Source organism: Amphiura filiformis, chromosome 10 (genome assembly GCF_039555335.1).
Source record: "Amphiura filiformis chromosome 10, Afil_fr2py, whole genome shotgun sequence".
NCBI lineage: Eukaryota > Metazoa > Echinodermata > Ophiuroidea > Amphilepidida > Amphiuridae > Amphiura > Amphiura filiformis.
In genome coordinates, this window is record NC_092637.1 from 28,325,353 (window position 1) to 28,351,134 (window position 25,782).

The following is a 25,782-nucleotide window of genomic DNA, read 5'->3' on the forward strand; positions in this document are numbered from 1 at the left end:
TCAAATAAATCGAATATGATACCCAAAATACTCTGTGAACATCTACACTATGATGTGGGTGCATATACGATTCCACTTTTGCGCGAGAGCGCCCACTATATAAATCAAAATTAACTGTAAGAATGATATTTGTAAAGGTCTATTTGTAACTCTATTTTCCACCCATATGTCAGAAAAAAACTTAGTTACACATTACATCAAAATTGTATTCCAAATTGCAGCGTAACAGTTCGACGTTCTCGGAATACGAAACTTCCATTAAAAAAAACATAAAAAAATTATAATACTTATCAAACAAAATATCCGAAATCTAGGTGTGCATCATTCTTTGCATCATAAACCCGTGGGTGTTTTTGGGTCTCAAAAAATTACCTAGAATTCAAACCATGTTTGACGAAAGAGAGATTCGAATTTATTCCAATTTTCAGGAAGTTTCTGTTGGAAATTAAGGTAAGATGTCGTAGATTGGTTACGAAATGCTGGAAAACGTCATTTCTTGAACCATATTTTCATAAAAAGAGAGCCATCAATAAATATTAAAACAACAGATAGCAGAAAATGCAGCCCAAATCTGCCGAACTACTCTCATTTCTACTAAGAACCACCGGGACCACATCAAATAATGGGGACAGCCAAAGGGAACATCTCTTTTACAATAATGTTCTTGCAGTTAATGGGCTTCGTGTTTTTTGTTGCAACAGTAACAATTGTTGCCATGGTTGCGACATATCCTAGTAATCATTGATCACACTAATCCAGGATAGGAAACGCTCTTTGTGTATTTCAGTATGAAATTGATTAATTAAGGTATAGGAACGCTATGCATAATAGACTAAAAAGAGAACATCACTGTTGGCACATAGAATTGTCACCTTGAAATGAACAGTAAATTGAAATTTTCTCAGGTCAATTGGTTATAGACGAAAATATTAGAAAACACCATGATTGTTCACATTTATATTTTTATTACTCAAACAAATCGCCAGTTTTCTTATGTACACGTGTACAAAATCCCCCCCCCCCCTTACATAGAATTTGTACGTAACTTAAAATTATGAACATTATGGACGGCACCTAATAATATTCTTTTGGTAGTAAGGTCATGATCATTAACTTTAACAATATAGTGTCATTCATAAAGCGGGGATTTTGAGACTTTTTTTAAAGTTACTCATTCAAGCATCACATACACTCTCGGCATTCCCATGTAGGGCTAACTGTTCATGTAACTGATTTATGCCGCCATTTTGAAGAGGAAGTAGCGGCAATTGACTATTCTACTTTGGTTTGTGAAGTAAGTTATACATATTATCCGATATATGGGCATATTGTTTTAGGAGATAATTGGAATTTATGGGTGGTGGAGTGGTGTTTTATTTTGTTTTTTGGCTTCAAAGTGGTTTAATGTGTGTACGTACATAATATGGCATTCTGCGAGCTGATGGCATCTAACACGTACATTTTTAATCTACCAAAAAAAAAAGTTGACAATGTAAAAAAATCAGCAAATTTAACAAGTCCCTACATGTACCTCGGCTCACTTTTTGAAACATTTGTAAAAGGTATAACTGATTTCATCTTTATCATAAGGGGTGGTGCAATAATTATGTGTACCCCGGGTGGTGAATTATAGGGGAGGCAAAGATTTTTTGGCAGGCCAACGGGGGGGCAAGCATTTTTGAGCAGGTCAAAAGGGGGGGTCAAGCGAGTTTTGGCAGGTCGAAGGGGGGCAAGCAATTTTGGCACAGATATTTTGAGCGCCGTTTCTATATTACGCCCTAAAAAGGCGTAGGAAAACGTTAGGAACACGTTCAAATATGCACAATTTCCTGCTCAATGCGCTCGCATTATATGATAAGACAATTTAAGGTTTTAATTCGGGTTCCCCAAAATCTTGCATGTGTAAGGGGGCAAAGATTTTTGGCACATCAAAAGGGGGGGCAAAGGTTTTTTGGCACATCGAAAGGGGGCAAAGATTTTTTGGCACGGCCAGAAGGGGGGGGGCAAGCGATTTTTGGCAGACCATTTTGAGAATTCACCACCCCGGGGTACACATAATTATTGCACCACCTCTAATATCAACTTCAAACATTTCCAGAAGTGTTATATGCAATTGCGATATTAAATTTGTAAGGTTTTTCGAACGATCAGAAAGGTAACAGTCTGGTGCTTAAATATGAAATTTGGCGTGACTCAAAAGAAGCATCCGCATGTTTGTTTTTCTGGTGTTTTGTTTTGGCGGATGACACTCTGGCACCCTTAAGCATTTTGAAATAAATGACCCCAAAATAACCCCATAGAGGAATGTACAGGGGTCAAAAATTGAAAATGTTCAAATATCACTTCAAAGTATATCATATTATATGCCTAGGCCCAAGGATCACGATTATGTATTTTTTTCTCAATACGACCTATGGTTAAAAGGTTATGGGTTAATTTCCAGTTTTCATAGGGGTCAAAATGAAAAAACTGGTTGTGGTGAGTAGTAGACTATATGAAAACTATAATGTCACCACTATCGGAATGTATCGCATGCATGTATCGGACCGTGTACTGGAGCTTGATTGTCAGTACAATCGCATCACGCACGCACTGCACGGCACATGACGAACGGAAATTACGGCACATGTTGTTGTTGCTTGCCTGCCCAGAATGCAATTCACGCATACCAAGGTATTGGATTGCAAATTTGGCTATTTATTCACATTTATGCTTAAAATGCTCTCGTTTTTTCACAAAGCAGCATAAAGGGGGCGATATTTGATATTATTATGTAATTTTAAAGACAATCCATATCCAATACCAATAGGGTTACCCACCTTTAAGGCAGCCATATTGGATTTTCCAGTGTGACCACATTTTTGTCATGTTTTGGTGGGACTCCTCCATATATAATAGCTAGACATTTGGTGTGCTTTAATTACAATAACCCTGTTCAATATAGCATTTTTGCGCAGGTCAAAAGGGGGGGGGGTCAAGCAATTTTGGCACAGATATTTTGAGCGCCGTTTCTATATTACGCCCTAAAAAGGCGTAGGAAAACGTTAGGAACACGTTCAAATATGCACAATTTCCTGCTCAATGCGCTCGCATTATATGATAAGACAATTTAAGGTTTTAATTCGGGTTCCCCAAAATCTTGCATGTATAACAGGGGGGGGGGGGAGGGGGACAAAGGTTTTTTGGCACATCAAAAGGGGGGGCAAAGGTTTTTTGGCACGTCAAAAGGGGGCAAAGATTTTTTGGCACGGCCAGAAGGGGGGGCAAGCGATTTTTGGCAGACCATTTTGAGAATTCACCACCCGGGGTACACATAATTATTGCACCACCTCTAATATCAACTTCAAACATTTCCAGAAGTGTTATATGCAATTGCGATATTAAATTTGTAAGGTTTTTCGAACGATCAGAAAGGTAACAGTCTGGTGCTTAAATATGAAATTTGGCGTGACTCAAAAGAAGCATCCGCATGTTTGTTTTTCTGGTGTTTTGTTTTGGCGGATGACACTCTGGCACCCTTAAGCATTTTGAAATAAATGACCCCAAAATAACCCCATAGAGGAATAAAAAAAAATAAAAAATTGAAAATGTTCAAATATCACTTCAAAGTATATCATATTATATGCCTAGGCCCAAGGATCACGATTATGTATTTTTTTCTCAATACGACCTATGGTTAAAAGGTTATGGGTTAATTTCCAGTTTTCATAGGGGTCAAAATGAAAAAACTGGTTGTGGTGAGTAGTAGACTATATGAAAACTATAATGTCACCACTATCGGAATGTATCGCATGCATGTATCGGACCGTGTACTGGAGCTTGATTGTCAGTACAATCGCATCACGCACGCACTGCACGGCACATGACGAACGGAAATTACGGCACATGTTGTTGTTGCTTGCCTGCCCAGAATGCAATTCACGCATACCAAGGTATTGGATTGCAAATTTGGCTATTTATTCACATTTATGCTTAAAATGCTCTCGTTTTTTCACAAAGCAGCATAAAGGGGGCGATATTTGATATTATTATGTAATTTTAAAGACAATCCATATCCAATACCAATAGGGTTACCCACCTTTAAGGCAGCCATATTGGATTTTCCAGTGTGACCACATTTTTGTCATGTTTTGGTGGGACTCCTCCATATATAATAGCTAGACATTTGGTGTGCTTTAATTACAATAACCCTGTTCAATATAGCATTTTGCGCAGGTCAAAAGGGGGGTCAAGCGAGTTTTGGCAGGTCGAAGGGGGCCAAGCAATTTTGGCACAGATATTTTGAGCGCCGTTTCTATATTACGCCCTAAAAAGGCGTAGGAAAACGTTAGGAACACGTTCAAATATGCACAATTTCCTGCTCAATGCGCTCGCATTATATGATAAGACAATTTAAGGTTTTAATTGGGTTCCCCAAAATCTTGCATGTGTAAGGGGCAAAAGATTTTTGGCACATCAAAAGGGGGGGGCAAAGGTTTTTTGGCACATCGAAAGGGGGCAAAGATTTTTTGGCACGGCCAGAAGGGGGGGCAAGCGATTTTTGGCAGACCATTTTGAGAATTCACCACCCCGGGGTACACATAATTATTGCACCACCTCTAATATCAACTTCAAACATTTCCAGAAGTGTTATATGCAATTGCGATATTAAATTTGTAAGGTTTTTCGAACGATCAGAAAGGTAACAGTCTGGTGCTTAAATATGAAATTTGGCGTGACTCAAAAGAAGCATCCGCATGTTTGTTTTTCTGGTGTTTTGTTTTGGCGGATGACACTCTGGCACCCTTAAGCATTTTGAAATAAATGACCCCAAAATAACCCCATAGAGGAATGTACAGGGGTCAAAAATTGAAAATGTTCAAATATCACTTCAAAGTATATCATATTATATGCCTAGGCCCAAGGATCACGATTATGTATTTTTTTTCTCAATACGACCTATGGTTAAAAGGTTATGGGTTAATTTCCAGTTTTCATAGGGGTCAAAATGAAAAAACTGGTTGTGGTGAGTAGTAGACTATATGAAAACTATAATGTCACCACTATCGGAATGTATCGCATGCATGTATCGGACCGTGTACTGGAGCTTGATTGTCAGTACAATCGCATCACGCACGCACTGCACGGCACATGACGAACGGAAATTACGGCACATGTTGTTGTTGCTTGCCTGCCCAGAATGCAATTCACGCATACCAAGGTATTGGATTGCAAATTTGGCTATTTATTCACATTTATGCTTAAAATGCTCTCGTTTTTTCACAAAGCAGCATAAAGGGGGCGATATTTGATATTATTATGTAATTTTAAAGACAATCCATATCCAATACCAATAGGGTTACCCACCTTTAAGGCAGCCATATTGGATTTTCCAGTGTGACCACATTTTTGTCATGTTTTGGTGGGACTCCTCCATATATAATAGCTAGACATTTGGTGTGCTTTAATTACAATAACCCTGTTCAATATAGCATTTTTGCGCAGGTCAAAAGGGGGGTCAAGCGAGTTTTGGCAGGTCGAAGGGGGCAAGCAATTTTGGCACAGATATTTTGAGCGCTGTTTCTATATTACGCCCTAAAAGGCGTAGGAAAACGTTAGGAACACGTTCAAATATGCACAATTTCCTGCTCAATGCGCTCGCATTATATGATAAGACAATTTAAGGTTTTAAATTCGGGTTCCCCAAAATCTTGCATGTGTAAGGGGGGCAAAGATTTTTTGGCACATCAAAAGGGGGGGGCAAAGGTTTTTTGGCACGTCGAAAGGGGGGGGGCAAACAATTTTTTGGCACGGCCAGAAGGGGGGCAAGCGATTTTGGCAGACCATTTTGAGAATTCACCACCCTGGGGTACACATAATTATTGCACCACCTCTAATATCAACTTCAAACATTTCCAGAAGTGTTATATGCAATTGCGATATTAAATTTGTAAGGTTTTTCGAACGATCAGAAAGGTAACAGTCTGGTGCTTAAATATGAAATTTGGCGTGACTCAAAAGAAGCATCCGCATGTTTGTTTTTCTGGTGTTTTGTTTTGGCGGATGACACTCTGGCACCCTTAAGCATTTTGAAATAAATGACCCCAAAATAACCCCATAGAGGAATGTACAGGGGTCAAAAATTGAAAATGTTCAAATATCACTTCAAAGTATATCATATTATATGCCTAAGCCCAAGGATCACGATTATGTATTTTTTTCTCAATACGACCTATGGTTAAAAAGTTATGGGTTAATTTCCAGTTTTCATAGGAAAAAAAAAAAAAAAACTGGTTGTGGTGAGTAGTAGACTATATGAAAACTATAATGTCACCACTATCGGAATGTATCGCATGCATGTATCGGACCGTGTACTGGAGCTTGATTGTCAGTACAATCGCATCACGCACGCACTGCACGGCACATGACGAACGGAAATTACGGCACATGTTGTTGTTGCTTGCCTGCCCAGAATGCAATTCACGCATACCAAGGTATTGGATTGCAAATTTGGCTATTTATTCACATTTATGCTTAAAATGCTCTCGTTTTTTCACAAAGCAGCATAAAGGGGCGATATTTGATATTATTATGTAATTTTAAAGACAATCCATATCCAATACCAATAGGGTTACCCACCTTTAAGGCAGCCATATTGGATTTTCCAGTGTGACCACATTTTTGTCATGTTTTGGTGGGACTCCTCCATATATAATAGCTAGACATTTGGTGTGCTTTAATTACAATAACCCTGTTCAATATAGCATTTTTGCGCAGGTCAAAAGGGGGGGTCAAGCGAGTTTTGGCAGGTCGAAGGGGGCAAGCAATTTTGGCACAGATATTTTGAGCGCCGTTTCTATATTACGCCCTAAAAAGGCGTAGGAAAACGTTAGGAACACGTTCAAATATGCACAATTTCCTGCTCAATGCGCTCGCATTATATGATAAGACAATTTAAGGTTTTAAATTCGGGTTCCCCAAAATCTTGCATGTGTAAGGGGGGCAAAGATTTTTGGCACATCAAAAGGGGGCAAAGGTTTTTGGCACATCGAAAGGGGGCAAAGATTTTTGGCACGGCCAGAAGGGGGGCAAGCGATTTTGGCAGACCATTTTGAGAATTCACCACCCTGGGGTACACATAATTATTGCACCACCTCTAATATCAACTTCAAACATTTCCAGAAGTGTTATATGCAATTGCGATATTAAATTTGTAAGGTTTTTCGAACGATCAGAAAGGTAACAGTCTGGTGCTTAAATATGAAATTTGGCGTGACTCAAAAGAAGCATCCGCATGTTTGTTTTTCTGGTGTTTTGTTTTGGCGGATGACACTCTGGCACCCTTAAGCATTTTGAAATAAATGACCCCAAAATAACCCCATAGAGGAATGTACAGGGGTCAAAAATTGAAAATGTTCAAATATCACTTCAAAGTATATCATATTATATGCCTAGGCCCAAGGATCACGATTATGTATTTTTTCTCAATACGACCTATGGTTAAAAAGTTATGGGTTAATTTCCAGTTTTCATAGGGGTCAAAATGAAAAACTGGTTGTGGTGAGTAGTAGACTATATGAAAACTATAATGTCACCACTATCGGAATGTATCGCATGCATGTATCGGACCGTGTACTGGAGCTTGATTGTCAGTACAATCGCATCACGCACGCACTGCACGGCACATGACGAACGGAAATTACGGCACATGTTGTTGTTGCTTGCCTGCCCAGAATGCAAATCACGCATACCAAGGTATTGGATTGCAAATTTGGCTATTTATTCACATTTATGCTTAAAATGCTCTCGTTTTTTCACAAAGCAGCATAAAGGGGGCGATATTTGATATTATTATGTAATTTTAAAGACAATCCATATCCAATACCAATAGGGTTACCCACCTTTAAGGCAGCCATATTGGATTTTCCAGTGTGACCACATTTTTGTCATGTTTGGTGGGACTCCTCCATATATAATAGCTAGACATTTGGTGTGCTTTAATTACAATAACCCTGTTCAATATAGCATTTTTGCGCAGGTCAAAAGGGGGGGTCAAGCGAGTTTTGGCAGGTCGAAGGGGGCAAGCAATTTTGGCACAGATATTTTGAGCGCCGTTTCTATATTACGCCCTAAAAAGGCGTAGGAAAACGTTAGGAACACGTTCAAATATGCACAATTTCCTGCTCAATGCGCTCGCATTATATGATAAGACAATTTAAGGTTTTAAATTGGGTTCCCCAAAATCTTGCATGTGTAAGGGGGCAAAGATTTTTGGCACATCAAAAGGGGGGCAAAGGTTTTTGGCACATCGAAAGGGGACAAAGATTTTTGGCACGGCCAGAGGGGGGGCAAGCGATTTTTGGCAGACCATTTTGAGAATTCACCACCCGGGGTACACATAATTATTGCACCACCTCTAATATCAACTTCAAACATTTCCAGAAGTGTTATATGCAATTGCGATATTAAATTTGTAAGGTTTTTCGAACGATCAGAAAGGTAACAGTCTGGTGCTTAAATATGAAATTTGGCGTGACTCAAAAGAAGCATCCGCATGTTTGTTTTTCTGGTGTTTTGTTTTGGCGGATGACACTCTGGCACCCTTAAGCATTTTGAAATAAATGACCCCAAAATAACCCCATAGAGGAATGTACAGGGGTCAAAAATTGAAAATGTTCAAATATCACTTCAAAGTATATCATATTATATGCCTAGGCCCAAGGATCACGATTATGTATTTTTTTCTCAATACGACCTATGGTTAAAAAGTTATGGGTTAATTTCCAGTTTTCATAGGGGTCAAAATGAAAAAACTGGTTGTGGTGAGTAGTAGACTATATGAAAACTATAATGTCACCACTATCGGAATGTATCGCATGCATGTATCGGACCGTGTACTGGAGCTTGATTGTCAGTACAATCGCATCACGCACGCACTGCACGGCACATGACGAACGGAAATTACGGCACATGTTGTTGTTGCTTGCCTGCCCAGAATGCAATTCACGCATACCAAGGTATTGGATTGCAAATTTGGCTATTTATTCACATTTATGCTTAAAATGCTCTCGTTTTTTCACAAAGCAGCATAAAGGGGGCGATATTTGATATTATTATGTAATTTTAAAGACAATCCATATCCAATACCAATAGGGTTACCCACCTTTAAGGCAGCCATATTGGATTTTCCAGTGTGACCACATTTTTGTCATGTTTTGGTGGGACTCCTCCATATATAATAGCTAGACATTTGGTGTGCTTTAATTACAATAACCCTGTTCAATATAGCATATTTCTGGTATTTTTGATGTTTTTGGCGGCACACAACCCCCCCCTCCCCCGACTTGATTTTTGGCAACATTTTTCCATTTTATGACCCTCAAAAGGTATCACTATAGACTCACGGGGTTTTGCTTTGCGACATGTTGCTCACTAACTACAAGGTAAGGGATGATCTCAGGATTGGACTGAAAATTCAATCCGACGCTAAGCAAAAGCCATGCAGCAAATAATGTAAACAACAGAGAGACGGAATAATGTCACGCAACAAAATGATTGTACTAAATACTTCAAAAAACAGTTCTATTATACGCATGAAAAAAGCTTCACTACCCCAGCCTTTACATCAATATGACCTATGTGGGGTCAAACGTCACGCCATCGTGGCTATAGTTGGGGTCTATGGGATTTAACACAGATTTTAACACTGCTTTTCGTATAGATTACATGGTGCAGAGATACGGCTGACACATATGGGTCACTCCATATGAAATCAAGGAGGCGCCCCACCTGACCCCCTCAGATTTGCTTTATATTTTAGTCATATATTGTACTTGAGGTCTTTAGCTTTTACGGATTTTCTGTGGCAGCCATATAAAGTTGGAGTAGGGGGGTCTAAATTTGGACCCAAAAGTTGCCCTTAAAATAAATTTCATCTTTGGGAGTCTGTGCCTTCTTTATAAAAAGAGAGAGAGGTCTGAAACTTTGTATACACACTAACTAACTGCATGCCCAATTTGTCAAAATATAAAAAATTAAAAAAATTATGTAAATGCGCGTTGTGTCACGGGGTCATTAAATAATCAAGAGAATGTAATGTTTTGTAAACTGGCAAGTTTAGCCCCCCTAAATTCACATATATCACATCAGTGACAACAAAAAACATTTAATCTGAGATAAAATGTGAATTTAGGGGGGCTAAACTTGCCAGTATACAAAACTTTTTGACAAATTGGGCATGCAATTAGTGTGTATACAAGGTAGGTTTCAGACCTCTCTCTCTCTCTCTCTCTCTCTCTCTCTCTCTCTCTCTCTCTCTCTCTCTCTCTCTCTCTCTCTCTCTCTCTCTCTCTCTCTCTCTCTCTCTCTCTCTCTCTTTATTAGGAAGTTACATACTCCCAAAGATGAAATTTATTCAAAGGGCAACTTTTAGATCCCCCTACTCCAACTTTAAATGGCTGCCATAGAAAATCTGTATATATTGAAAATGAAATGGAAATAAAAGTAAATAGGGCCAATAACTACTCATCTAATCATTTATTTTCAATATTGTGGCCAATTTGACTTTCAAGCCTTCCAAATTCGGCACATTTGCACTACATGCAATCATAAGAAAATGGTCAAATTTGGGCTTGCTATTTTATATGAAGTCAACCTATACAATTACTGGGACTTAGCAAAGTTGTAATTTAAGACTAGTAGTCATATAAAAGTGATGTTTTATAAATTTTGAAGGTGGACCACGTCGACTTTGGGCCCCCTGAAAATGTTGAATTTGCAATAAATTTCATCTTCGTGAGGGCGCTGTTCGAGATGTAAATGAGTTGTGACCCCAATTTTTTGGATATGCATTGTATTTATCCTATATATAGCATCAGTGACAAAAAAACATAATTAATCTGACAAAAAATGTGAATTTAGGGGGGCTAAACTTGCCAGTTTACAAAACATTACATTTTTTCTTGCATATTTAATGACCCCGTGACACAACGCGCATTTACATTATTTTTTATATTTTGACAAATTGGGCATGCAGTTAGTGTGTATACAAAGTTTCAGACCTCTTCCTCTTTTTATAAAGAAGGCACAGACTCCCAAAGATGAAATTTATTTAAAGGGCAACTTTTGGGTCCAAATTTAGACCCCCCCCCTCCAACTTTAAATGGCTGCCACAGAAAATCCGTGAGAGCTACAGACCTCAAATTTGCAGGTTTTTAATATTTTTACAGGTACAATATATGACTAAAATATAAAGCAAATCTGAGGGGGTCAGGTGGGGCGCCTCCTTGATTTTATATGGAGTGACCCATATGCATTGACACAAGCTGATGTCTATTGGGTAAACACAGATTTGGATTTCATACTTGCATCTATCGCCGCTATCGCCGTTGCCCGATGCTAGCCTTTCCAATATGCCTCTTTGGTGGAGTGTGTAAATAAACGAGCTATGTGTGAAGCGTGTACGAAAGTTTAACATTCCGTTTAATATTCTAAATACCATTATAAACCAAGCACATGCACCTCAAATCCAACTTTCTACCTCTTGTCAGGCAAACATAGTCCAAAGGTCTCTTAAACGTACTCTCTAAATGTAAAAGAGTGAAAAACTCACTCCCCAAAAGAGTGATTCACTTATAAAACCACTCAAAATGAGTGAAATGTGTTTTTTAAACTTTAAAACCACTCAAAAATAATGAAAACCACTATAAAAGAGTGAATTTCAACTCGTTCAAGGAGTTAAATGAAGGACAACACATTTTTAGAGTTGTCCTTCATTTAACTCCTTGAAAGAGTTAAAATTCACTCTTAAAGAGTGGTTTTCACTCTTTTTTGAGTGGTTTTAAAGTTAAAAAACGCATGTCACTCCTTTTTGAGTGGTCTTATAAGTGAATCACTCTTTTCGGGAATGAGATTGTCACTCTTTTACATTTAGAGAGTACTATAATTGGATTCATAAAAAACGTTACGAGTTGAAGTGTGTATTACAGAGATTGCTATTTCCAAACGTACTATAAGCATCGAACGCCCGTGCATTATATTCAAAACCCCGTCACAGGAGAGTGATTTTGAATAGATTCCACTGCCGTTCGATACTTACGTTTGGAAATCGCTATGGGAAAGAACGTAAACATTATTGTTAATTTCTTTTGATTTTCAGAGAGTTGAATAGAGGTGTTATGATATGACGAAGACGAATACACCACACAGCGTCTATAGCAGGTAAATATAGAGATTGCGAAATTTACGTGAGACGTGATACGGGAACGCCAACCGCATGCTACATTAGTCGAAAATTAGTTAGTATGCCCTCTAGAGTGTGAAATCCATTGTACAATTATGGTCAATCATGGAATTCCCGTAAGACGGTTACGTTGCGGTTGGTAGCAAAAAATGACGTTCCAAAATGACAAAAAAAGGCATTACAAAAATGCAGAAAATGTTATGTTCGTCGTGTTATGAAGCGAATCAAAGTACCCAAAAATGCATGGAATGAGGGGTAAAGTACACAGGAGTACTAGTAAAGGGTACATAGATTATGTCATTTTATATTTGTTAACATTATCTTAGATTTTTTTTCAAAAATCTACATGTAAACTTTTTTGGGAAACCCGGTACATACAGGGTTATTAACAAACTGATTTCGATGTCAATATGTATCCATTGCATGAAATAAGGACGCGATTACGAAATAACCTTAAACGTGGTCTAGGCGAAATCTGGCAAATTTCACTAAACATATGTTTGTGTCTGTTGAATCCTTTAATCTGTTCGTCTCATATAAAGTATGTTTTATTTTGTTTTGAAGTCCCAAGACAAGCTCAAGTAAGCAGTTGGACAACCCCATCTTTAAGAAAAAACATTTTTATGGAGATTATCCAAAGCTGCAGTATGGTGCTAACTAAACTTTTGGCTTCAGTTTTAAAACGTTTTCGATGTACCTCTGTATTCGATTTAACCAACATATCTAAATAACCAAAAAACACATTTTCATCAAATAACTTTTACTTTGTAGCCGAGATTTTAAGATTATAAAGTTAATTTTTTATTACTTCCGTGGTCAGGGTACGCGCTGGTGAATTGCGATCGCGTAGAAGTGACAAGATAGCCTACTACGCGCCGCGCCGACGACCAATGGGTCAACCGGCTTGTTGTCAAGTGCGTTGATCAGCCAATCAGCGTGATTGTTTATTTCTTATGTGTGTATGCTCGTCTACGCTTGGCGCACAGCTTGGACCACGGAAGTAATAAAAAAATTACTTTAGTCATGAGTAATTTCAATATTCCAGCATGTAAGATATCAGAGATCAACGAGGCTCATTCAAAAAGGTTATACCTCCATCATCACGTCACATTTTTTTTCGTTTTCCTGTTTCCAACAGAATGATAAAATACGAGAAGAAATTGGGCTTCAGCGTTGGTCCGTTTTAAGTGACAATGGACATCCTCATTGGAAACTTTCAACTGTAAGTATGTGTTCAGCATTTGGAAGCGATTGGACCAGACTCCTCCATCTAAATCGATACACCTACTCGATCGAGTCTGTTAACCTTCAGGAATTAATATTGACTCGGTACCAATTGGTACACCTGGTTGGGAAGAGGCAATACGGGTGAAGGGCCTTGCTTAAATACACAACATGTTAACGTCACGGGACTCGAACACAAAACCTCCAGCTACCTCGCGACTATGAGTCGAAGTCTTAGCCACTGCATCACCGATGTTTACTGTAGTCACAGATTTGGGTCAAAGGTCATCTAAGGTCATTTCTGGCACCCGATAAAATGCTTAAAATTGAGCCAAATTGGCTGTATCTCAGCCTATGGAAGACAGATAGGGCCCGTTATTGCTACAGTGATGCAACATTAATGGTATGGAAGGTCATGATAGTCTTGAACCCAAAGGTCAAATGTCAAAATTTACAAACAAGCTCCGATTGAGCTGACATTCACCAGGAATAATCCAGGTGACATCTTAAACACAAAACAAATACAGTTGACCCCATCCGTGACCCAGCGTTTACGTTAAAGAGGTCAAAAGTTAAATCACCGAAATGCTTGGATTGGCCTCAAACTCGATCGTAATAAAAATTGTGACAACCTTATTATGGCCATTGAATGATGTGTACTGAGTTACAGATATGGGGTCAAATGTCAGCTGTGGTCATTTTAGCCATACCCCATTAGAGAGATTGCGAAATGGCGTTCACTGCTAACGCCATACGGATTACGTATTACGACATTGTGCCGTACAATGTCATTGTCCCGTTCACATCCAAACTAGTCTCCTACACAGGCAGTTTGTGTGGGTCCTAACGCTCGTCGTTCCTAGTATGTTCATGATAGCCGCACACAGTCTGACCCGAGAATACATCTAAACGCAATTGCAATAAGCTCATGGTGGCGCTATGCTGAGACAAATATATCCAAAGATATAGGAAGCGCGCATTGATATACTTTGGGTCTCATCTTCTCTCATCGAACCCACTTTCCTCGGTATTGATATACAAATACGACTGGCTGTATTTATTGCTCTAAGCATTTAGTACAGATTAGCGATATTTGAGTTTTGCGGGTTATTGGACAATGAGTAGGCCTATTGTTCACACGTGTATGCTATTTGTCTAAATAACCTTAACATAGTTTGGTGTTGAATGCCTTGGATGAAACAAGAAACAAGAAACAAACCCCATTATCATAATAGTACCTTGTTTACTTTTTAAAGCAAAATTGATAAATGCCTAGTTCGATAAATACCCAGCAAACACAAATATATTACAGAAAACATTAAATGTCTGGTTAAAGGGTATATGAGGGTCAAGGGTATAAAAGGTTTTAATAACATTCAAAAAACATTTTGTTCAAAACTTGCTGCAAAACATTAACATAATAGACTTAAGTACACAAAATAAGTGTTTGCCAAAATTATATTTTACAATAGCATTTCGAATTTTGGTTTAAAATATTGTTGTATTATCTTTTTCAGTAGGCCTATAACAGGTTGTAAAAAAGAGTTTTCATGATTTTTATATCCATTGATATGTTATCAAAAAGTTTTAACTAAAACCAAAAACACATGCATTGTCATGTTTTAAAAACATTTTGGTGTTTGCTGAATAGTATCTATGAGCAAAACACTTTGACAACTGTTTAACGCAACGAAATAGCAATAGCAAAAAAGGACGTTGTACGAACTTCTGCTGCCCGTCCAAATGCCGTAAGAAGACACGATCTTGCCTAAACCGCCTTTTCGCAAGATGATTTTTGGACGGCATTCTCCACACACAAATGAATAGGCAATCTGCCCGCTCGAATTCGCGTCGAAAAAAGTCGAAATTCTTGTATATACTAGGTCACATTGTATACAACAATGACCCAAGGTGTATATCCAAAAGTTTATCCAATTTGAATGAAAATCAGTGCAGTATATGTGATGCCAATATAATCCAAAATATGATGGATGTCATTTCAAGGTCATCAGTGGTCAACCAATGGTTACATTTTATAATTAGATATAGTGCCTACATTTTTCACGAAAGATAATTTCGTGGTCTTATAAGACCTCAGCACATCTCGTTTCCTATTGAATCTTTGCAGGGATGTTACAGCAGCTATTAAAAATAGAGATGTACTGAAGTTCCAGAATAGTGTATGGACTTGTGTAGCAATTTGGGTAAGTATAAATTATTTCCCATATAGTACCAAACAAAAAGCAAAACAAATCATACCATAATCATACGGTACTTTTTGACTACTTGATACGTATGTATATATTTATTTCATTCCCTCATTTCAATATTGCGTTTTAGTTTTGGTTTTGGCTTTGGCCACGTGGTTTCCTATTATTCTGCCTGAGCTCTTTAATTGACTGACATGATTATCGATGGATTGTTTCTACCCTTTGTTAGAAACTTCAAATATGTAGCAAGGAGATTCGGTTTTCATTTCAGTTTGTTATATAATCGTTTGAAGAAGATTTGGTTTGAAGTTACTTGATCTAAGTATACAAAAGAAATGTTTAAATTTCGCAGTGCAATATTCACGAGCAGAGAAATCGAGCATGTCAATCTACATTTAAAAACATGGTTTAAAGCCTTGGCTATTTTCGCTGTGAAAAAATATAGACCATCGAAATATTTGCATTCGACATTACAAAAGGGGTGACATAAGTCCTTATCGCATGTCGGAGGATCGATAGAAGGCTATTTGACTTCCAATATATAAGCTAGTTACTTTTTTACTGGAAAAATAAGAAGAGAGAGGGGGAAGTGTATGTGGTGTATTAAAGGGGAGGGAGAAAGAGAAACAGGTGGGAGAGAGCACTGGAAGTGGAAAGGGAATGATGGGGAGAGGAGAACTCAAGGGTGGGGTAGAATAGTGTGTAGGGAGAAATCGAATGTAGGGGAGGCGAAGGGGGAGAACTTCACTGGGGAGAGGGAACAGGAGGTTAGAGAGACCTAGGTAAGAGGAATAGTTTGTGCTTACCGGAGACAATAAACTAATTCATAATCATATCATCAAACAAACAATCCCATCAATTACGCGCATGATTTCTAGGCATCGGGACCGTAGAACTCGGGGTGTAATTATGCGATGTCATGAAAGTATACCACCTACGACAGACTTCGGTAACATCGTCTCTGAAGTGAGACTCCTTCAGATTTAATCATGTTGGCGGGAAAAGGTCATCGAACTTTACACAGGGTTAAATTTCGAAGTTGCTCAGAAGTTGCACAAGGATTCAGAAAATGTATAGTTTGACCATTCTAGGGTGTACCGAGTTATAACCAAAAAGGTCAAAGGTCACGTCTTTTGGCTCTATGGAGTCAAAATCAGCAAAGTGCTCCGCTTTTACCGAAAGAGGTGTCCAAATGTTTGTTTTGATAAATCAATTCAAATAAGGATAGGATTGCACCATCTGGGATGTTTCGTTACCTAGATAACAGAGCAAAATAGGTCAAGGTTATAGGTCTCAATGGTACTTGGGTTATTCCTTTTTGTTATTAAAGGAAACTAGATCTGACGACAGCTCTTACCTGGACGTGTTAGTTGACGCACTATCTAAAAATATCGATGCATGCGAGGCATTGATTAGCGCCAGTAAGAAATGGGTGAAAGGAACAGCGAGGGTATGTATAAAATGATAAGATTGATAAAACAATTACTCTAAGATCAACACTTGACAAAAATATACTATCAAGACTGGACAAATATATAAGTCAAATGTACAAAATTTACAGACTTGACATTAAGTATGGAATATTTTTTCGCAAAATTCCATGACTAGTCTGGAAGCGGTCTGCATTAACTGCGCGGCCTAAATAAATATATTTACTGGGGTGTGTCGAGAGATGGTGTAAAATAATTTCTGGATAGAAAATGTGTTTTCCATGAGTTTACATTATGGTGCTCATAATTGTGGATTTAGGTAGGTCGAAGCTTTGAGCTTGAGCTTTGTGGGGGACAGAATTCGGACTTTATGCAATATGTTTTGTTTTTGTCAAATTTATTATGTTTGTGGTGATATTTTACTAAACTTCGTCAGTAATTGATGGCATTTGTCAGAAGCTTAAAAATATGGCTATTAAAACGTACTTAAAAAGTTTGAATGTCCCCCTGTGGTCAAATGTTACACTCAAGTCAATTCAGGAGCTGCACCGCTCTGACGTATGAGAACATTAAATAACGGCAGTGCTGAGCAGCAACATTGTCATGCCGCTACCGTTGCCGCTCCGCTTGCAGAAAATACAAGCAGCATGATGAAACGACAAGCGGCAGAAAGTATGAAACCAACATTAGGCTAGGCCTAAGACTAGACTTGGGCTTAAATTCAGGCTTTGACATTGTATTCGTATGATTGAGGCTCATCAAAGCTTAGACTCAAGACTACACCTATGCAGAGCATAGAGTAAAAAGCAAAGGCCTAGGCTGATGAACCAAGGCAAAGGCCTAGATGAGGAATGCATGAGATTTATATTCAAGAATTAATTGCTCACCACGCATAGGCTAGCAGTACTACTAAAACTAGCACTAGCGTAGACATTGGGCTGATGAAGGCATAAGCCTCGAGGCTGAGGCTAAGCTTTGTGATTTGTGTTGTCTAATCTAATCATCTGTTTCTAGCTTCACACATTGCAAATTGCAAGCACATAAGCAGAAAGTTTGTTCGGTTTTATTCTGCTTGTCTTGTGCAACTTCTAAAGTAAGCTTACTTTTGTAAGCTTACTACGCTTGGGTTTGACTCCCTTCTCTACTCTAAAAACATGAACCACTTTGATGACATTAGCTCAAAACACTGGTATGTAATCTTTTTTCTACTTCAATTCCTAAATTCCTGGGAGGGCGAGTTAGCGCAGCGGTAATTCCCTCGCTTTGCACCACTGAGGTCCCGGGTTCAAGCCCCGGCGCGGCCCAAGGACTCATGTGCACTTGGTTTATCCCGATTCCATGCTCGCTCTCGCAGGTTTTCTCCGGGATCTCCGGTTTCCTCCTGTACCGCAAAAATCGGTGATTAGTTGTTTGGTTATCAAAAACTTCCTTTACCCAATGGAATTTGGGGAGCTGCACAGATAATTGGTGGACGTTACAATCTAAATGCGGATAGGTATGCGCCGTTCGGCAGCAACCTAGTTGATGCGATCTGATTGTGATGATTCACCATTGCAGTGAAATTACAGCGCTTTGAGTCCTCTAAGATCTGGAGAAAGGCGCTTTATAAATCCAAAATTTATTTTACTTTAAAACAAATGCAATTTGAGTTAACAATCCACTTTCTGTGGGATTATATATGTCCCTGCTGCATTTCATTCAAATAACTCAGTTTTCAGTTTGGTTGTTGCCCATTCTTCATGATGAGTATGGTGTCCAGTTGAGTGGTTTAATGTATATAGATTGATAGTACTGCTATGGCAATATTAAATTTCACTGTGAGTATTGCTACCAATTAAGGTAACGTGGCCACAACCGCTATTGACTAGGACCATGTTATGTCACATGAAATTCGCGGGGTAACATTTTCGTACAGGGATCGTAGGGTTTAAAATACCCTGATTTTACATGGAATGATATTACCCAGTGTATAGGAAATGTGTACATACATTTGGGTCAAAGGTCGTTAAGGGGTCTCTTCAATGGTAAATCAAAATACATTCAACAATTTAATCAGCCAGCAAAAACACAGCAAAGAGACGATATGGGTTTACATTACCTTATATGTGGTATTTTATTTAGGGTCAAAGGTCATTAAGGCGATCACTTCCGGCCCGAGACAAAACACATTCAAAATATCTCTTCTACGACAAAAAACATAGCAGAGTGACGCCACATATAAACATGCATCGACTTCAGCCAGTGTCTATACCATGTTTACAGATTTGGGGTCAAAGGAATTAATAGTGACTTCCAGTCCGAGACTAATTAATGCCTTCAAATTGCCTCTTCTGTCACAAATAGCATAGCAAAGTGATGTCACGTGCACGCATGTTTTGGCATTACTCAGTGTCTATTGTGTGTTCAGAGATATTGGAGTCAAAGGTCGTGATCGTGGTCATGGACCACAGCTATGTCTAGTTGTATTTTACTTCAGTACGGAAACACACTCCTGTATGCGGCATCAGATAGAGGTCACTTAGAAGTGTGCAGGAATCTAGTCACAGAGTGGTCAGCTGACGTCAACAAGCTACATCAGGTACAACTTCTTCCACGACTTATTTGTTTCATGCAGACAATTGGGTACTTTCTTATACAGTAGGGTAATTTAAATAGAAAAAAACCAGCTACAATATGTCACAAACGGGCAAACAATGGTCATTCGCTCCTCATAATTAGCTTTTCGCCATCGAGGTAGTCATGCGAACACAGGATTTTAACCCTTCTCTTGACAAGGTATTTTTGGCACACCTTACCCAGGGGGATCTATATTAAACCCCATTTGCCGTTGTTTTTGGTACCAGTGGATATCTATGTGTCTGTTCTATCCATTGATAACAAAAATAAGAACATCCATATGCCACATAATGTCGCTATGACGTCATAAAAATTTTATTCAGCTACATCTCTATATTCTGTTGTACTTAGACTTTTCATCTGGTAAACGGTGACCGTTGGTCTAGGGACAGCGAAGTTAGCGTTGGACGTGGTCAGAAAACATGTCCCCAACCATTTCTTCTGTCTCGGGCTATTTCTTCCACAATAGCTTTGTTATGTTCAGCCTTCGCCTGATAAGTCAAGGTCAATAGGCCTCAATGGTACTTGCTATCTACATGTACATTGATGCTCTGGAAGATCCCGAAGAAAAAGAAAATACAGGCATGAATGCAAACAGAACCTTTAATGTTGTTATTGGGTTTTTACATAGCGCCTCTATAAAGCCTTGGGCTATTATTTGAGAACATTGGTCAGTAGTCAGTTAGGTAACACAATAAAGGAAGTAACTACGGTGGCGCAGCGGTCTAAGATTTCGACTGATAATCGCGAGCTAGCTCTAGATTGTGGGTTCGAGTCCCTATGGCGTTAACGTGGTTTGCACTTACGCAGTGCTCTTCACCCCTTTTACCTCTCCCCACCCCAGTGTAAAATTGGGTACTTGCATTCTTCAATTCCGGGAAAGTAAAAAACTCACTGTTGAGGAGGTGTAGCCCCCCGCCCCCAGCAATATTAAATGGAACAGTCTGGTCCAGTCGCTTCTAAACACAGGTTCGTCCCCTTTATATTCTTTTATAAAAAGTGCTTTGCAATTCTGTTCCGTTGCTACTAGGATACTTCACACCATTTGGTAACCAACAAGAATGGTACCAGTATGAATCCCTTCTAACACCTCCCCATTTTATACCTATTTGGATATGGAGCAATCGATAAAATTGTTACCGATTATTGTTTTATATGTACATGTATGCGCAAGACATTCGGGGTTACTCTCTGTAAGGGCATTTCTTGCATATTTTTAAACTGATTTAATGCCAAAAAGAGGTACAAACATATCGCAACGCTAATACTGAATATTGTTGCATTTGACTCCAGTCCGGAAAAACACCAGTTTATGCGGCATCTGAAAATGGTCATGTAGACGTGTGCAGGTTTCTAATTACAGAGTGTGAAGCCGATGCCAACATAGCAGAACAGGTAGTATGTTTCCCTTTCGATTATTATATTTATCGATTGTCCAGTTGAAATTGAATATAGTATCATTGCTTTCAAAATGGATACCACAGAGTCACTTTACAGTCTGCAAGAGTAGTAAGGTACCGGTTATATTTACCCCTGCATATCCTAAACAAAGACAAACATGTCGTACCTCGGAATTAAGACCTCGTTTATTGAAATCGATTGAGAAATAAAGACATGGTGATCCAAACTCTAAGGAAAATGCAAACTCAAAAGTTGCAGTTTGCCCCATTGCATGCTTTTTTCAGGCAGATTAAGGGGGTACTACACCCATGTGGTAAATTTGTGACTATTTTTGCATTTTTTTTTTCAAAAAATAATTACACACTGGTAACAAAAGTTATGTATATTATTGGGGCAAGGAATCCAATTACTACACTGAAATTTCAGTGGCTCAAGACAAGCGGTTCAGTATATATGATAGGAAACGAGGTACATCCTAACCCCAGCAAACACAAAAACGTTTTAAAAACGTTTTAAATAAGTTATATTTTGGCTTTTGGTTTAGGTAAAAACATTTTAATAACATTAAAATGTCGGGTTATATAAAGGTCATGATAACGTTTTAAAACGTTTCTTATGAAAACACACTACAGCAATATTTTTAAATGTTTTCAAAAAATGTTATTGTAAACTATTTTTGCAAACATTTTTGTCAAATATTGTGTCAATACTTAAATAACATTATGTTAAAATATTTGAATCCAGCAAACACAGAAATGTTCTCAAAATGTTTTTTTCAAAACCTTTTAATAACATTTAAGTGTCGGGTTATATAAAGGTCATGAAAACGTTTTTAAAACGTTATTGAAAATATTTTGGGCAAACATTTTTCGCAAAATATTTTTTCAACCCCAAAATAACATTCTGTTTAGAATGTTTTGTATTAAGTTTAAAAAAATGTTTTTGGAATGTTATTAAAACGTTTTTATACCCTTTATATAACCCGACATTTAAACGTTTTCTGTAAAACATTTTTGTTTGATGAGCAGTAGATTATCAAAAATTGTTTTTTAAGGTTATCACTCTTAATATACCCTTTATATAACCCGACATTTAAACGTTTTCTGACAACCTTTTATAACCTTTTGCGAATGATGTCGAAAACTTTTGTGTTTGCTGGGACGGTACCTTATTTCTGATCATAAATAACAAACCGCTTGTCTTGGGTCACTGAAATTCCAGTGTAGTAATTGGATTCCTTGCCCCTATAATATACAAAACTTTTGTTACCACTGTGTTATTAGTTTGTGAGAAAAATGCAAAATAGACACACATTTATCGAGGGGTGTAATACCCCCTTAAATGATCGTGCAACCCTTTCATGCACGAGTTAAGTTTTAAATTCCTACAAAAATTTATATTGTGTTATTTTACATCTAAAGGGATTACAAGAATACACCCACTGTAGTGTTATTTGGGGGGTGGGCGTTTCATTAATTAATTATGCACATGTCCTCATATGAGGACACTGCGCAACCAGAACGTCAATATTTACAAATATTTACATGCTATATCTACATACAAAATCATCAGAGTTTTAGTCATTTTTTTTTTTTTTTTTACAAACATAGAAATTGGGGTAAAATGTAATTCGGAAATTCAGGCAAAAACAGAAAAAAGTGACATGTCTGCAACCATGTACATGCATTTAAATGAATTAGCCTTATTACAGTTCAGCAACTAAAACGTCGGGTAATGTCTTATATCGAAATCAGTCAATTGCATAATTAATTAACTAATTAACTAATTAATGATGCAAACTTGAGCTTCAAATCTTGGTAATATTAGACTACTCACTATTTAAAATACATTGGCCAATTTTCATAAAATGATCAAAATCAACATCCGTCACTATGTAATGCACCCGACGAATTCTAGAAACACTACATCTTCTAGAAACACCACCAGTATTGCTTGATCAAGTCATCACTCATGAATAGGAAACCAGACAAGTAGGTTGCGAAACGTCGAGTCTCCATAAAATATGAGTACTTTGTACATGGATATGTTTTATGGAACTTTTATGGAACTGCTACAAATTGAACATGGAACTATGCAAATGAACCTCTTCCAGAAACTTTTACCATATTTTAAAAGTTGCAGTAAATCATATGTAAATGATCAAATAAACAACCACGTGTTTCGTGTGGAATAGGGATATTTGGCTTTCGCTGGATTTTTTTCCTTTTTTGCCCCAAAAAAGTAAGTATCACTAATCTAGTGCTAATATCGTTTGCAGAAGTGATATATGTGACGTATCATGTCAAAAGGAGACACTTTTGGGCAGGTTATCAATTATGAGTTTTTTACATATCGCCGTTTTCCCCCAATGAAATCGGACATTCCTAAGCGAAGATATTGAGTTTGTAAGTTATGGTATTATAAAATTGGAATTTGAGATATCAGCCTTTAAAAATATTATTGACAATGTTGAGAGTAGGAATTACCTTGAAAAATGTCTTAAAAAGTACAAGATGCCATTTATATTCCGGTCTGAAACTATCAGGCAATATTTTTAACATTAATAAGATCACAAATTTGCAAGAAACTCAAATTGTGAAAAAATCACCCTTGGGCAGATTTTTGGCTATTTCTCCATTTATGATCTTGCCCAAAAGTGTCTCCTTTTGACATGACACGTCACATATTATGAGCATTTTAAAATGGAAATTTAAACATAATTATTTAGAAATTCGAAGCTAACATTTTTCTAGAAAGTTATGTTCAAACTACAGAAAGTGAAAGTATCTGTTACAAAACGTCTATTTCTTCGACCCTATGAAATGTTGCAATGGGTGGTCAAAACTGTCTCAAAAATATCATGTTGGAAAGGTTTATATGTCTGTAAACGTATTTTGCCAGCCGTGACTGTAAAAATTGAAAAATGTACTAAGAATTTTAATATCATTTTAAAATTTCAATTTAACACAGGATGAAGTGTACTATAACCAATTATCAAGTCTGTGGCTTAATTTCAAGGTGTCAGTTAAAAACATAGTGCTTGGATATTTATATATTTTTTAAAATCCTGGTGTTAAAATTAGGCATGAAATTGTGTCTTTTAGTGTAAGGTTTTTTTTATATTTTTATAGGCCTTAATTTCGCTCGCAAGCTTTTTCGGAATTCATTTTATTTTTTAGCGTTTCAAACTAATATAGTTTGCTAAAGAAAGATATTTCCCTCCTCTGTAAGGTACATCGTGTGGGTCTATATAGTTTGGTTTTTATTCCACCTTTTTTCACTTGCCGGTGACTGCCAAAATGTCCAACCAGTACTTCATTTCTTATATAACCAGCAGAAATAATCGATATTTCTATTGTGGCTTGCAAAATCATCCATCCATGAGTACATTTGCGAGTTGATTTTGCCAAAATTGGAAGTAGGAATTAAAAAATGGTGCAATCAAAACCGATATTCTGACAAAAACTATAATAATAGATTTATATGATGTGCTTTAGAAAGTTGGGAAATACCTTTTGTTAGCAAATTATGTTCATTTGAAAAGCAAAAACGTTGACCCCAAAAAAGTTTAAGTCTGTGAAAATCGAAAATCTTACAGTAGAAGCCTAAATATCACACATAAGTTTAACATCAGGGTTTGAAAAAAATATACAATACCAAGCATTACAGTTTTCTTCTGACATTTACTGAAACAATGAAAATTATTGCTTTTTATTTGGCCGAGAAAATTAATTTTATGGTGAAAAGGTGTAACTTAAAATTTTGCTCATTTCAACACCAAATTCGAACGTTTGTTTGCCTCGTTAAATGACTGAGTGAGCCTTGTACAACAATAGCCATCGGTTGACTAGATTTCGCCAAAAATCCCGTAAGGGAGACAAGTAAGATATGTATATTATAGGGGCAAGGACTACAACTACTGCATTGGAAATTTTATTTCAGCACAGACAACAGTTGTGGAGTCACAGTCAAAAATGAGGGAAAACCAATATTTGATCAATAAATCAATAACTACTTGCTTTGAATTGCTGGATTTTCAGTGCGGTAGTTGTAGTCCTTGCCCCTCTAATATACATAACTTACTTGTCACCAATGTGCTATAATTTTTGAGAAAAATGCAAAAATAGGCACAAAATTGGCCAGGGGTGTAGTACCCCCTTAACAGTAATATTTTACTGTACTACTATTTCACTATATTATGTATAAATTACGTTTTATTCGCTAATTAATTACAATTTCAATACATGTTAACTCTTACAAAGGTGTGCTACAATTGTTATTTGGCTGTTCTCGCGTGTTTTCCAAATGAATCTTTAAAATCCCAATTAGTTCTATAAGGAACCTTTTTTGATTCTTGAATATATAAATAAACTATAAGAGTGAAGATTGGAACGGATCACGCATGTGCAAATGAGCTTCGCTAGTTCTAAAAATCGCTCACTGAAAAATATTTTGTTTCAGAACGGAAAAACACCCTTGTTTGCGGCATCAGAGAATGGCCATGTAGACGTATGTCGGGTTCTAGTCACAGAGGGTAAAGTCGATGTCAACACACCATCACAGGTAGAATGTTTTCGCTTCGAAAACTAGGCCTGAATAAAACATTTTCCTGAGGACAAAGGGAATTCTGTGCGGGAGGCGGTCCACAGTTTCCAAAAACTTTGGAACAACAAGTGCATGG

The 25,782-nt window shown here is 37.6% G+C and overlaps 1 protein-coding gene across 1 annotated transcript in view; it reads left to right on the forward strand.

Moving 5' to 3' along the window:
- Nucleotides 1-1,201: 1,201 nt before the first annotated feature.
- The window catches only part of LOC140162703 (uncharacterized), a 55,379-nt gene continuing 30,798 nt past the window's right edge, over nt 1,202-25,782 (forward strand). Inside the window, exons 1-8 of the mRNA XM_072185975.1 lie at nt 1,202-1,294; nt 12,137-12,198; nt 13,359-13,442; nt 15,573-15,648; nt 16,985-17,104; nt 19,561-19,662; nt 20,994-21,095; nt 25,563-25,664. Of these exons, the coding sequence (XP_072042076.1) occupies nt 13,414-13,442; nt 15,573-15,648; nt 16,985-17,104; nt 19,561-19,662; nt 20,994-21,095; nt 25,563-25,664 (531 nt within the window). The 5' untranslated portion in view covers nt 1,202-1,294; nt 12,137-12,198; nt 13,359-13,413. The remainder of the gene's footprint in view (nt 1,295-12,136; nt 12,199-13,358; nt 13,443-15,572; nt 15,649-16,984; nt 17,105-19,560; nt 19,663-20,993; nt 21,096-25,562; nt 25,665-25,782) is intronic.